Below are 13,261 nucleotides of genomic sequence, written 5' to 3'. Positions count from 1 at the left end.
GTTACGATAGGACACACTAAAAAGCCGAAATTGAAAACAGTGTTTTCCAACTAAACACCTATTTTCTTCGTTTTGGGCTCTTAGTGAGATCCGTTAGGCTATGAACATACAATGTAGTAATTTCTCACTACCCGAACCAGATGTTTGGATGTGAGATTGCAGAAGTAAGCTGCCGCCCGTTTACCAATATCTACCATAGGATAGAAAAAAATAGAATAGAACGTAGTGTAGTGTGCGACACTTTAGCAGATAAAAGCGATTGTGACAATTTTTAAAGTATGGGTTGATTTAGCTGCTAAATCAACCCATACTAAATCATAAATTTTAGCATCTTGTGCATCTTGCTCCAAAGTTGTTTCTGTGAAAGCTACCGGTACCTTGTCTTTTAATACAGTACCAGTTATCTTTTTATCCAGTATACAATACCTGGTATATATGTTACATGCCTGATTGTATTTGCCAGTATTGCGACTTTTATCAAAAAATACCAAATGCAACTATAGGCAGTATTTTTGCCTATAATAATCAAGCTAATGCTCATGTGTAAGCCATATGAGCATAATAGTTAGTTTCGACTACAAAAGAGATGCTTGCCGAATAATATTTTGAAAGTCGTGGCCGTTTGTTTTTGACACAGACACTTTTTGTTTGTGGTAAGCCTATACTGCCTACCGATCTTGATTGTTGCGAATAGTGAGTTGCTGCAATTCAGCAATTGTACACTGCCTAGCAAACACCAATAGTAGAAAGTGTGGCACATGCGCCACGTTTAGCAGTCATAATGCAAGCAAAGCTTCTACAGATCCCCACCGATTTTTAATATAAAAAAGGCATTTTTAATACTTAGTTGTTTAAAAAACACCATTTTTTGTCTGAGCTCACACCATTTAATTCATTATGACAGAATTTTGTCCTTTATAAACTCTGTTCCATGACTTTAGTCTGGCTAGAAAAGTCTTCATAAAAGTATGCAAACAGTGTGTTGGGCATCTTTGATCTATTGCTTTATTGGCATGCAAACAATCAAGCTTATTTTATTCATTTAAGTATTCTACATCATCATGTCTGTGAACGTGTGTCGCAGCTTGGTCAATATCACTTGTGTGACACGTAAGGTAGAAGGTGTCCCTCATGTTTCAAACAGTTATGTTGATAACTGGATATTCATCCTAACTGATCATCTACACCTGGAAATTTATCCTGTTACTTAAGCAAGTGCCATACATACTAGACTGCTAACTTTGTGGATGGCACACACTACAGCATGTATGCTGTGCTCTTACCTTTTGTGTTGCATGGGCAAACCATGACATTTTTCCAAAATATCTTGATTTGTTTAAGTTGAAATAAAGTGTATATTTCTATACTTGGACAATTTGGGCTCATCATGGCTGTTTTTGTATGCAAATATAAAAATCTTTTAATTTTTATTCAGAATTTGTAATTGCTCTTAATATTGAAATGTGCATGTGTAAGCATTGGCATGGTGTTTTACCTGTCAGCACTTTTTGAATGGTATAGTCCTTCATTTTCAACCATTTAACGTGTATATGATACAGTATACAATACTTAAGGAGTTACCTTTAATTTTCTTTGTTTAAGTAGAAATATCAATTTAAGTTCTTTATGTATTGATGTGACATGAAATTTTAAACAAAGCTTTGGCATTGACTGATTTGCTACTAGAAACTCTTTTTCCATCATCATAGTCGCTTATACCAAACATGGTGCTTCACCCCTTAGAATTTGCAGAGTGTTACTTGGATTCACCCTGGTTTCGTAAAAGCATTCAAGATTATGAAGAGGAACTTGAACGAACAAACACGCAGATTAAACATCTGATAAAGGTAATAATAAGAAACAAAACATGTGTCATATATATCATGATAGTTAACCTTTTTATGAAACTGTTTTTATAAAACATTTTGATATAGCAATTTTTTGCACGACACTAGTTTCCTTGACACTTGTGTCATAATTAAGTTGTTTTTGTTGTTGGTTACCCGATCTTGGTGTATTTTATGACGTTGTATATATTTGAATATTGGCCGGACATATTTAAGCATTGTTGAGTAAGTTGTTATTAGTTATATCAATGTTAAAATATTAGTGTTAAATTATTTTTAGTATTTCCTGTTTGTATACATGTTGTGATTTATGTAAATTTATGTAAATAAAATTGTTAAGTGTCATACCTCTTCTCATCAACACTGACTAGCTGTATTATACCAAACACTACCTCTCATCACACTGCAGTAATAACTGTACGACACCTGACAAGGAAGCATTCTGTGACTCATGTCTCCAGCTCTTCCTAATTATTCAAAGGAAGCCCTTATAGCATTGCTATACTGTTTTTATAGTGAGCTTTGCTTTCTGCCACTGATTTCCTTTGACCAAATAATAAAATTGTTGTGCGTCATTTGTTCAAACAGGTGTGGGTCGTTTTCTCTGATGGTAATTTTTTAATTACTGTTTGTGAAACAAGTATGCTCAACAACGTGCATGGTGTTAACTTCGTTATAGCTAACAATGTTATAAGTTTCATTAATAAGGGTTTAAAAGAAAGATCCTGAAGAAACTGTAATCATGTCTTACTGCTGTTATTGTGATCATATAAAATGCAATCATTCCTTTTTATGGCAAAACAGCCTAAAGTTAACTTAGTTAAATCATAATACTCAGAATTTGATCTAAACAACCTACCGGTATGCTGTGGCCAAATATAGATTGCCGTACCCGTGTTTAATGTGCCGTTGCAATATATATACAGTACAATGTACGCTTAATCACCAGTTTTATCCTCACTAATTTAATTGTTTATGACAGGATGGAAAAAACATGTTACAAGCATCACGGACCCAGTCTAAGATGATGACAATGTTTAACGATCGTCTTCAAAATTTCCAGTTTGAGTGCATCGGTGAAAATCTCACTGATGATGAGAAAGGCATAGGTATGTCTTGTTAGCACAATGTTATGCAAAAGTTTATTTTGGAAGTGCAAGTATGAAACCTGAAGGCATTATATTTTCTGCACTTTGACACTACAACAACATACTAAGTTATAAAGTATTTTATTTCATATCATTGACTATGATGTTTTCAGGTATTAAAATTCAATTACATGTTCCTAAAAAAAGTGGAAGCCATTTGTGATGACAAACTAAATCGTTTTGTAGCATTGCTTATCCATAAGTTGTTTATAGTATTAAGGTGTGACCTTTTTTATCATATTTATCATTATCAACATGGTCGTCAGTGTTAAGAAATTCCTTTTATTATGTATGGTTTGTGACATGTTATGATATTATAAACTTCTGTAAATATCCTTAGATCCCTAGTCCAGAATTCAAACGACTGCTTTACTTCTAAAATATCTGAAACTAATATATATCATACTGATATCGTTGATGCTGCAGGGATGATGGTTTTAGTCATAGCTCATAAGCACTCATTTTGTCAGCCTGTTATGTGTATAAAATTTTTTATATAAATGCCTTTGGGCTAACTTGCAGTTATTTAGTCTTTCACATTGAGCGCGTCACCCCAGTTTTGCATATGTTTCACCCAGATTTGGTTTAAAATCTTAGTTGTTTAGACTTAACTCTGCATAAGATTTTGGCTTAGGCAGCTACCGTTTCTGTTCCTACATCACTGCTCACTGACAATTAAAATGTTTTCGTTTGTATGCGGAGTACAAGAAACATTTTTATGGTATTTTCTATAATTTCTATTCCGTGTATATTCATCAGTATGTTTCATGAATTTGAGAAAGTTCACAAATATATTTGTTCTTTACATGTCTTCAGCTGGATCATTGAAAGAATTTGGTCTTATGCTGCATGAGGTGGCTCGTGAATGGGATAACACAATTGAACGATCAGAAACCCTTTTAATAAAACCATTAGAGGCGTAAGTCTTCAAACGCAGTTAAACATATATATACCTTAAGCTTTTATCTGCATTTATGTTAAAAGTGTAATATGGACTATGGTGCAGTAAAGAAATCTCACAATGGGCAATTCTTTTGACAAATATATAGAAGTAAAAATGTATCGTGCACTTTTTATATTTTAGTCATTTTATGATCTATGTATCTAGCAATAATGCACAAAATGCTATGTAAGTTAAATGTCTCAGATATATAGTCATGTATTTGGAGTTGGTGCATAAATTTTCCTACGGTCTCTTAATTGCATTCTTTTAGCAGCTTTATTATCTATTGCACCCTTTCAAGGCTTGGTTGTTGACAGAAGTCCATTGTTTAGGTTTCGTAAAGAGCACATTCACAGTTACAGGGACGCCAAGAAATCATTTGAAAAAGCCAGCGAACGATATTATAAACAGCTCGAGCATACATTGGGATTGTCTCACAAAAAGAAGGAACAGCACTTGCAAGTACGTTGTAAAACCCATAAAATGTCATTAATTGTCATGTTACTTGTTAGCTGGAAGGATGCTTTAAAAGTTTAAAACGTACGCCTTTGGTATTTAGGTCACATGGCATAAATTTACGTCAGTTTTCAGTTTACATTACTTTAACTTCCTTAAATGTAAGAATTGTTAACAAACCCTGCACATAGCATGACGTAGTTGTTGCTTACACAGAGCACGTGCTGATTGAATAGGTTACATGACGGTGGAAAAAGGGTCTAATATGATGAATAATGTGACAAGTTAAACATTAGATAATAGAAATTTTGAGGAAACAACTTGCAAGTAGCTAGTTTTCAGATTACATCATATATTCTTAGCAGGGCTTGTGTAGTACGTCACCATGTCGGCTAAATTCTTTTTAATACTTGTCATTTGTGTAAGCTGTTGTCCATTGTCGTCATACAGTATTTCGTTGTGGAAAAATTCCCATTTTGTCATCGCCCCATTTGAAATTATGTTATGTGTATACGTAAGTAATAAAAAATCTGCTGATATATCATATATGAAACACATTACTGCAGTTTTACACAGGATTGCATAACATTAGGATACCAATAACATGATAACTTACACAAGACTGCAATAACATAATAAATTAATTAAAATGTTGCACTTCTAAATCCAGGTAACAAAGCAAAAGTTGTTTTACTAGCATTTTTATGTTTTATTTGATGTTTCGTAAACATATGAAACAACAAATAAAATAGATTTGTTGGTACATAGCGTCTCAGTTGTCTAAGAACAGATTTCTATTTGTTTGACTGTTCGTACTATAATATATTTCTTGAACTATGCTAGTTTGCCATTTCAAAGTAAGTATTGTGTTACCACTCTAAATTCACGCAAAGTTAAGGTTCATATTACAAACCACTAAGGGAAAATTCACTGGCGTTGCATCTGTTTATCGGAATCCCAGCAGGTTTCAGAATGATTTACTTTGAAATTCAATTAAGAATAGGTACGGCTCAGCTAAAAAGAATAAATGTTAAGCAATGTGAACATCCCTGTAAGAACCCTTTTGTCATAGTCAAGTAGTATATTTTACCCTTTATATGCATCAGTAAACCACTTAAGATATGTCATTAGGCATTAGCTTCATATGACATGATTTCAAACAATGTAAATTTTTCCTGATAAAGTGATGAAAGCTTGTCTTTGGATCAAAATTTGATCAGCACCGTGCTTTGTTATATTTATATATAGCGATAAATTAATCACGTGCCTATTAAACTTGTGCAATTCATGATACTATTAATATTAATTTTCATGTATTGCATTTATCAGGTTTCCGACAAAGACCTTTTGGCTTACAAAAAGGCTTTCCACAGAGAAGCCCTTAGCTATGTTTATAAGCTTCAAGAAGTTGAAGAAAGAAAGAAGTTTGAGTTTGTTGAACATTTGCTCATGTTCATGCAGGTTTGCTGGACTCAGTTTTTCTTATTAATTTTTATCTTTTCATGGATTGTAGTTTATTATGAGCATCATTTTTTTTGTAACCAGCCATGTTTAGAATAGAATTTTATAATATTTCCAGGTCTACTTTAACTTTTTTCACCAAAGTCATGAAACTGCCAACGACTGCAAAGATTATATGAAAGATTTACAGGTACCTTTAGATCTGTGCTAAAAATTGCAATACTAAACATTTTCTACACTAAAACAACTCAAAATATACAAAACTGCATATCTTGGTAACAGAATATATGAAAGATTGTTCTGTTGTACAATTTCAGATGCGGCTGGTTGCAACTCGTGAACAATTTGAGGGAACGAGAGACAAAACCCAAACATTGATGAGGAGCATCGAGGACCAGGCAGACTCTGAGGACAAACAAATTCAACTGGCCGGTGGACAGAGATGGTCCAGGGCTGGTTATCTTTTCCTTATGGAGAAGAACCCTTTAAGTGCAAGGTGGTCATAGATATTTCTCACCTACCAACAATCACCTGAAATACAAGACAGTTTTTATTTGTCTTTTAAAATCTTAACCGTTTTTTTTATTTGTTGCTATTGATTGTTTAACACCATCAGCCATTTTATGCACAGACTCACTTCAAAATGGTCAAGATACTTCTGTATGTACACCGAAGCGAACAAACTGTTCCAGATGATGTCAGCTAATTCTTCCTCTTCAAATGTTGTTGCCTCCTCCATGGGTGCACTTAACCTCGGTAACAGCAATTCAAGCACAAACAGCTCCCTTGCAGGACCAATGATTGTAAAGACTTGTACACGGAGAATAACAGATTCAATTGATAAACGCTTCTGCTTTGACTTGGAACTGGAGGTAGTTGGACGTTTCACGTATTGATAAGTGTTTGTCTTTTGTGCTGTGTAAACACCAATTTCTGATAACTTTATCAGGAATAGAAAGTTGTTTATTTACCAAGATATACAGTATAATGTATATGCTTTGTGATGTAACAATGCAAATCATTGTATTTTGTCCGTTTTAGGACACTGCCGGAAAACAACACAATGTAACGATGCAAGCCACATCTGACCCGGATCGAAAAAGGTGGATGTCTGTGATGGACGGCAAAGAACCTGATTATATTCAAACGAAGGTGCATTGACTCTCGAGTATTGCAAATTTCATGCTGCACATACTTTTCTTGAATAATATCTCAATGGAAGTAGCAGTAGTTTTTGTTAATTGTACTCTGTTTTGTTCAAATTTTGGATAACCCAAAGTAATCTGGCTAGTATCCATAATACCTATGTAGTAAAATGAACGTCAGATTACACAAACTTCCTAAAGTCAAATTAATTTAAAGGGCCGCTTCAGTTTTAATTTGATAAGCTTCCTTTGCATGTACTTGTATTACATTACATATTTTATCATTTATATGTAGAAATAAGTTATTAACATAAGCTTTATATTTACTTCATACCAGGCCATTATTACGTTTAGCGATTAAAAGACTTTCATTATCTTGGCGTATGATTTGACAACACAAATCCATAACCCACCCTCTTAAACTAGATAGTGTATGTTAATAGGCTAAAAAAAAATTTAATAACCAATTTTATAAACACCTTTTGAAAATATTTCAGGATTTTCTGAAAACAGAATACCAGTATCAACTAAATGATCTTGGCTTTGATTGTGTCAAGCAACTCATTGCTGAAATAGAACGCCGTGGTGTGGACCACGAAGGCATTTATCGCCTTGTTGGAGTCATGTCAAAAGTGGATCTTTTACTTCGAAAAGCAAACAGTCCAGCTACTGCTTCCAAGTTAGTGCAATTATCTTGGTAAAATGGTATCTTTCAAGCATATGCGAAGCCAGATATGTTCTATTTACACTATTATAGTTTAAAAATTTGAAGGTGAGTATGTTATCTTAGTGGAGGTTTCAACATCGTCTGTCATATGAGTATAATTAGATTGGCTAAACTGAAACCTACCCAGTTTTACTTATCCAAAAATTCATCAAGTTTGCTTTTGGATTGTGCATATCATAGCATGGACTACTCAAACGATGATGAATGGGAAATTAATACACTGACTAGTGCTTTGAAAAGCTTTTTTCGAAAACTTCCCGAGCCTGTTATGACGTATGACTTGCATCGTGATTTCATCAACGCAGCAAAATGTGAAACTCATGAGGACCGGGTTGCGAAGTAGGCATTTGTTAATTTTGCTGAGCTTTCTTAATTTGCTTTAATATAAAACGTCCCAAGACATTATGTCTTTGGTAAAAAATGAAATACCTGGTATAGCTTAGAGATGGTTTGGATAAAGAGTCAAATACTTTGGCCAAAGGCATTCACTACTTCTATAATCAACTCTCTGAATTGATTAATAGTGGTATTATTTTTATTTGTTTTGCATTGTTGCATGCACACTTAGGGTGATGACATTGGTAAATAAACTTCCTGAGAAGAACAAAAAAGTTTTGTCTTTATTGACGGAACATTTGCAGAAGGTTCAATCGTGCAGTGAGAAAAACAAGATGACAGCACAGAATCTTGGAGTCTGTTTTGGTCCCACTTTAATGAAAGATAAACAGGTGAAAAACACCATCAACTGGAATATTGTATATTGTTATCATGGTTATTTTTTCATGAATGTTAAACAAAAAATTTTAATATGACTGAAATATTTTTGCATTGAATTGGTTTGTTTTTTATTAAAAAATCTATATATATATTTAATGTGAATATTAGCTCTAAATTATGTATCAATTTTTTTCAGGAAACGGTGCAGTCAATTCTGGAAATAAAATTTTCAAATATAATTGTTGAAATCCTGATTGAAGAACGTCAATTGATGTTTGGAGGAGGCGAAGATGAAAATTTTGGCAATAACATTGGTAATGCGTCACCAAAACCATCAGCAAAACCTACATACATTGCACGACTACCCTCACAAAGGTTAGGATTAAGACCGTGCTATAATTGTTTAGCAAGTCATTGTGTTTGGTATTTCTTTTTTAAACTTTTTCTCAGGACCTGGCTATTTATTTTGTTTGTTTAACTGAAATCTGCTTAGTTGCGGGCTTCTGCTGACAACCCAGTACTTAGAATAGTAGGAAATAGTAGCAAAAGAAGCTTACAGATTTGTCAACTAGTGTATTACTTATAATTAATCTTACTTACATATTTTTCGCCAACAAACAGGAAAATAATGGCGATACATAGAGTATATCTAAGATTACTACTAATACACCAGTCTGCAGGCCTGTGAACTTTTTCTGCCATTATCTCTTAGGATGTTTAAAAGTTATGTTGTTTAATGCTAATTTCTGACATGTTTTGTTATATTAGTTGTATTTTGGTTTTGTAGATTTTTTTTTCATTGAATACTTAATAATTTCTGATATCATGTTGAAGTGCTGCCAAAACGTTTGTTTCAAGTAAAATTTTAACCATGTCAAACATCAATACAATTAGGTTGAAACAAAGGCCTCGTGGTATGTATGAGGCAACCAGTGTTCCCAGTCTATTGGAAGAGGATTCTGAGTCTGCTCTGACACCAAAGTCCAAGTTTGCCAGATCAAGAGCATTCAGGTCAAACCAGGGCAGAACCTCACCTAATACCAAGGCAAAAACCAGTAAGGAAAATTTAAGTTATCAACATGTAGTTATAGTTATAGTATAAAATATTACGTGCATGCTGGAAAGTTTTCATAATAAATTTGCCTTAAATAGCAACTTTTCTATCGATGAACCATCTCGTGTTTTGCCATAACAGTGAATCTACTGTGTCTCAGGTTGTCAACACTGATGTTCAAAACACATTTTATGTATTTTTTTCTAAAGTACTTAACTTACCTGAGTTAATAAGTTAATTGTCATGAGCTTACCCAAACTTCCAAAGCCAAAATAATTTAAAGGGCTTCTATAGCTTCAAGTTAATAAGGTTCCTTTGTGTATCCAATGCCCATGTAAATGTTATTTGTATAACAAAAATTTTTCTGCTCGCTTACTTCCTGCCTGGTCATTATTAGGTTGGCCATTTGAAAGACTTCATTATGATGTTCAAACACATTTCGTGTAGATTTTTTTTAAATGCACCCAAATTACTAAAGCACTTAGTAATTTTCATAGCGTTTCTTTTCGTACAGATAGCAAGATAATTAGGCAACCAAGCATGTCGTCATCCGATGAAGATGGTTATGGTCACATCTCTCCTCTTGATCTTAATTTAAATCTCAAGGGACTTACAACACCATCGGATTCCTCATCAGTTGTTCTTGAGAGCATCGCTCCTCCTATTGCAGAGAGAATCTCTAAAGAAGAGTGGACTCCAAACGGAGGGCTCGAGGCTTCAACAATTACTGAAGAATTGCCAAATATTCCTCCTCGGACTTCGCTGATGTTGCAACCATTTCGTGAAAGATCTTTAGAAGATGCTCTCTCTGATGAGTCATCCAGAGTTAAGGATGAAGCGTTTTTGAAACAAAACGTTAAGAAAGATTCGCAACGGGATTTCAAGGTTCCAGAGCCAAAGAAGCGCGTTTCATCCTTTACTCGAACAAAACAACAAAAGACATCGGACTCCAAGGCTCCCACATATGCCACAGTACAAAAAAACAACAACAATAGCAGCAGTGCACCTAACAGTAGCAACAGTAGTAGTGAGAGATCATTACCAGCAAAACCAAAGTCTCTTCACTTGTCAACATCACTGAAAACGAGAAAAAAGAAGTTGTTGGCCTCCATGAAGGAAGGCCTTTCTTCTCCTGCTGTACCTGTCAAGTATTCCAGAAAAAAGATCAATTCTGAGGTAAGGAAGCAGCGGTTTTGTCACTACATACTACTAACTACTACTTCAACTGCTAAGAAAGTAGTTTTTAGTGTTCTTTTCCGATCTCAACTTCTGTTTTTAGGCAAGTATGTCTAGGTCGCTTGAATAATTATGATACATTTAATGAAATTTTAGCAGCCAAAACTGAAATCTCCAGCTGGTGATTCCTCACTTTCCCGTCCATCAATCAAGAAATCTCAACGCGTGACGACCCGTCCAAAGCCGAAGATTATTCCAAACTCTTTCACTGCCAGAGAATTAAATGACGATGAGATTTTAGAAGACAACTCTCGTCCAACGCCAGGCGAAAGACCTGTTTCTTCAAAACCAAATATGCCCCCTTCGAGACCTGCGATCCCCAACAAAGATTTCGTCCGAAGCAGACCAAGAAGTTCTCCAGTAATCAGGCAAGATCCAGATTCACCAGTGTCTCCGACATCTCCTGTGAATTCTGAACCTCAGTCACCGGAAACCGAAAGTGAGTGCACGGATGAGGATGTAGTTTTAAAAGTTGCTCGTACCCTCTACGAGTGTCGCGCCGAGCACGAGTCCGAACTTTCGTTCCATCCTGGACAGATGATAAAAGATGTCAGGATGACAGAGGAACCAGGGTGGCTCATGGGAGTCCTGAACGGGAAAGTTGGCCTAGTGCCAAGAAATTACATTGAATTTTTGTAAACTATTTAACTTCGTTAGTAAACTCTTTCTACGCTTATTACCACACATTCCCAATTCACCTTCACCTCTGCTCTTTAAACAGCAAACTTGTGCCAGTGTAGTCACTTATTACTACTTCACATCACATCCGTTGATCCATTTCACCTATAGGCATGGGAAGTTGTAAGGATAGCAAGTCGCCTGTTAACATGTACGCCGCGGTGCACAAAAATAACCGTGTACCAAACTAATAACTGAACCTACCCCTTTATATTATTGTGAGGCCAAAGTTACCGCACTTACACGTGAACCCGTGATTGGATGAACAACATTATTGGTCGGCAACATTACTTGGCCAGCAATATGAGTTCATGTCACTGTTTGGTAATAATGGTCTTCATTTGTTGTTACGTAGTTTTTGCACAATTCCGATCTCTCTATACACAGAATTTACCTATCGAAATTGTACGCTTAGCCTTAGAATCTACTGAGAATACGCCGCGTGAATACAACTTCTAAGCATGGCAAACCCGTTCATTTTATTTCTATCGGCTTGCGTAAAAAAACAGTCTGCTGCTGGTCTGCTGGCAGGCCGAACTTCAATGTTTTACCAAATCAGTTTCTTGGAACTTGCGCTTACCGTCATATTGTTTTTGCGTGTATAAGATGTAGTTTTTATCTTACTAACAAGGCTGGTGAGTTTTACCTAAATTTAGCGTTTCCGACTTGTACCAGCCAGGCTTTGAACGAGCCCTCGAGAAATTTTAATGCGATTTTATGCAGTAGGTGACCAACGTTTTTAGTGTCACGATTGTAGCAATCTGTGCAATTTTAGTCAAATAAGCCTTCCAATGCCTTTAGCATCCCGTTTCTTGGTTAACCTGTCATGCAATACAAACCAATTTGTATTATTTTTATGTTCCCGTTTCAACTAGTTCAATGTGTCTTTGTTTAGACTTTAGACTATTAGAATTTTTAATGTTTAAGCATTGATTTGTTAACTTTTCAGCAATTTTTACAAATGTCGTGGAAAATATATATCGTTGTATAAATCTTTTTTTTTCTTTTTTGCCTCGTTCTTATTCGCAAGAAGGCCACTGTTGTAGGCGTTTGTGCTTCTTAATTGTATTTTACATTGTATAATATAAAGTCAAAAATAAACATACACTCTTGAAAGAATCAACATTGTGCGTGTTTTGAAATTTCTACGTCAGAATAATGCAATCTCTGGGAAAAGTGAAATCTCAGAGAATTGACGTCATCCATTTGATAAATTGTTTTCTGTGAAGAATCACCGGTTAGAAGCCTTAGTCTTAAAATATTACTTGCTAAATTCTTCGTCCAACCACGTCTCCATAATCATAATCTTTTGCAATGTTTTCGAAACAAATTTTCTTTCTTGCTTCGTACCGGTCTTCAATTTGACAAACGTTTAACGCATTGGCTATGTCGGCGTCAGGCAGTTCACTCGTAATTATTTTTAAATTCCACAACAAACTTGATTAATTTGACATTTATCCGCAAAAAAGCGAACATAGATCAACGCTTTGACTATCAATTAGTCCCACCACCGTGTTAAGATGAACGTTTTTTGTGTAAGTCGGCACTGCGGTTTCCTTTGCTGCTATTTTATATGCTTTTTCCAGTTCATTAGGTTTGTAATGACCAATTGGTTCAATAGCTGACCGTAACGTTGACCACCCACGTATTTTCGTACAACTGTATTTGTATTGCAATAGCATAAAAAGTAACGAAATTGAACTAGGTCTACAATTTGCACAAAAACTACCTTTTCCGATTCCAAAGTCATTTGCCTGTCATTGCATAACGGTTGTGGCATTTACCTAAATTAAACCATGTTCGAGCAGAAAAGGTAATGGTTTGTACAAAATAATCTAAAGAGGTTAGC

The 13,261-nt window shown here is 35.0% G+C and overlaps 1 protein-coding gene across 2 annotated transcripts; it reads left to right on the top strand.

The window, feature by feature from the left end:
* Positions 1–514: 514 nt before the first annotated feature.
* LOC143465160 (rho GTPase-activating protein 26-like) lies at positions 515–12,535 on the top strand. 2 transcript variants are annotated; one of them, XM_076963341.1, is made up of 16 exons: positions 515–1,847; positions 2,830–2,956; positions 3,812–3,914; positions 4,271–4,400; positions 5,724–5,855; positions 5,974–6,045; positions 6,173–6,351; positions 6,487–6,727; positions 6,897–7,007; positions 7,498–7,679; positions 7,908–8,066; positions 8,296–8,455; positions 8,641–8,819; positions 9,339–9,499; positions 10,013–10,674; positions 10,834–12,535. In XM_076963341.1, exons 1-16 carry the CDS (start codon positions 1,725–1,727, stop codon positions 11,371–11,373), a joined length of 3,261 nt encoding a protein of 1,086 aa, XP_076819456.1. In that variant the 5' UTR covers positions 515–1,724; the 3' UTR covers positions 11,374–12,535. The 2 variants fall into 2 exon arrangements, with proteins under 2 accessions (XP_076819456.1, XP_076819455.1); XM_076963340.1 differs by having other exon boundaries at positions 519–1,847; positions 10,831–12,535.
* Positions 12,536–13,261: the final 726 nt, after the last annotated feature.

Source organism: Clavelina lepadiformis, chromosome 7, assembly GCF_947623445.1.
Source record: "Clavelina lepadiformis chromosome 7, kaClaLepa1.1, whole genome shotgun sequence".
Taxonomy (NCBI): Eukaryota; Metazoa; Chordata; class Ascidiacea; order Aplousobranchia; family Clavelinidae; genus Clavelina; species Clavelina lepadiformis.
The sequence above is the reverse complement of the archived record's forward strand: the minus strand, read 5'-3'. Positions and strand labels throughout refer to the sequence as shown.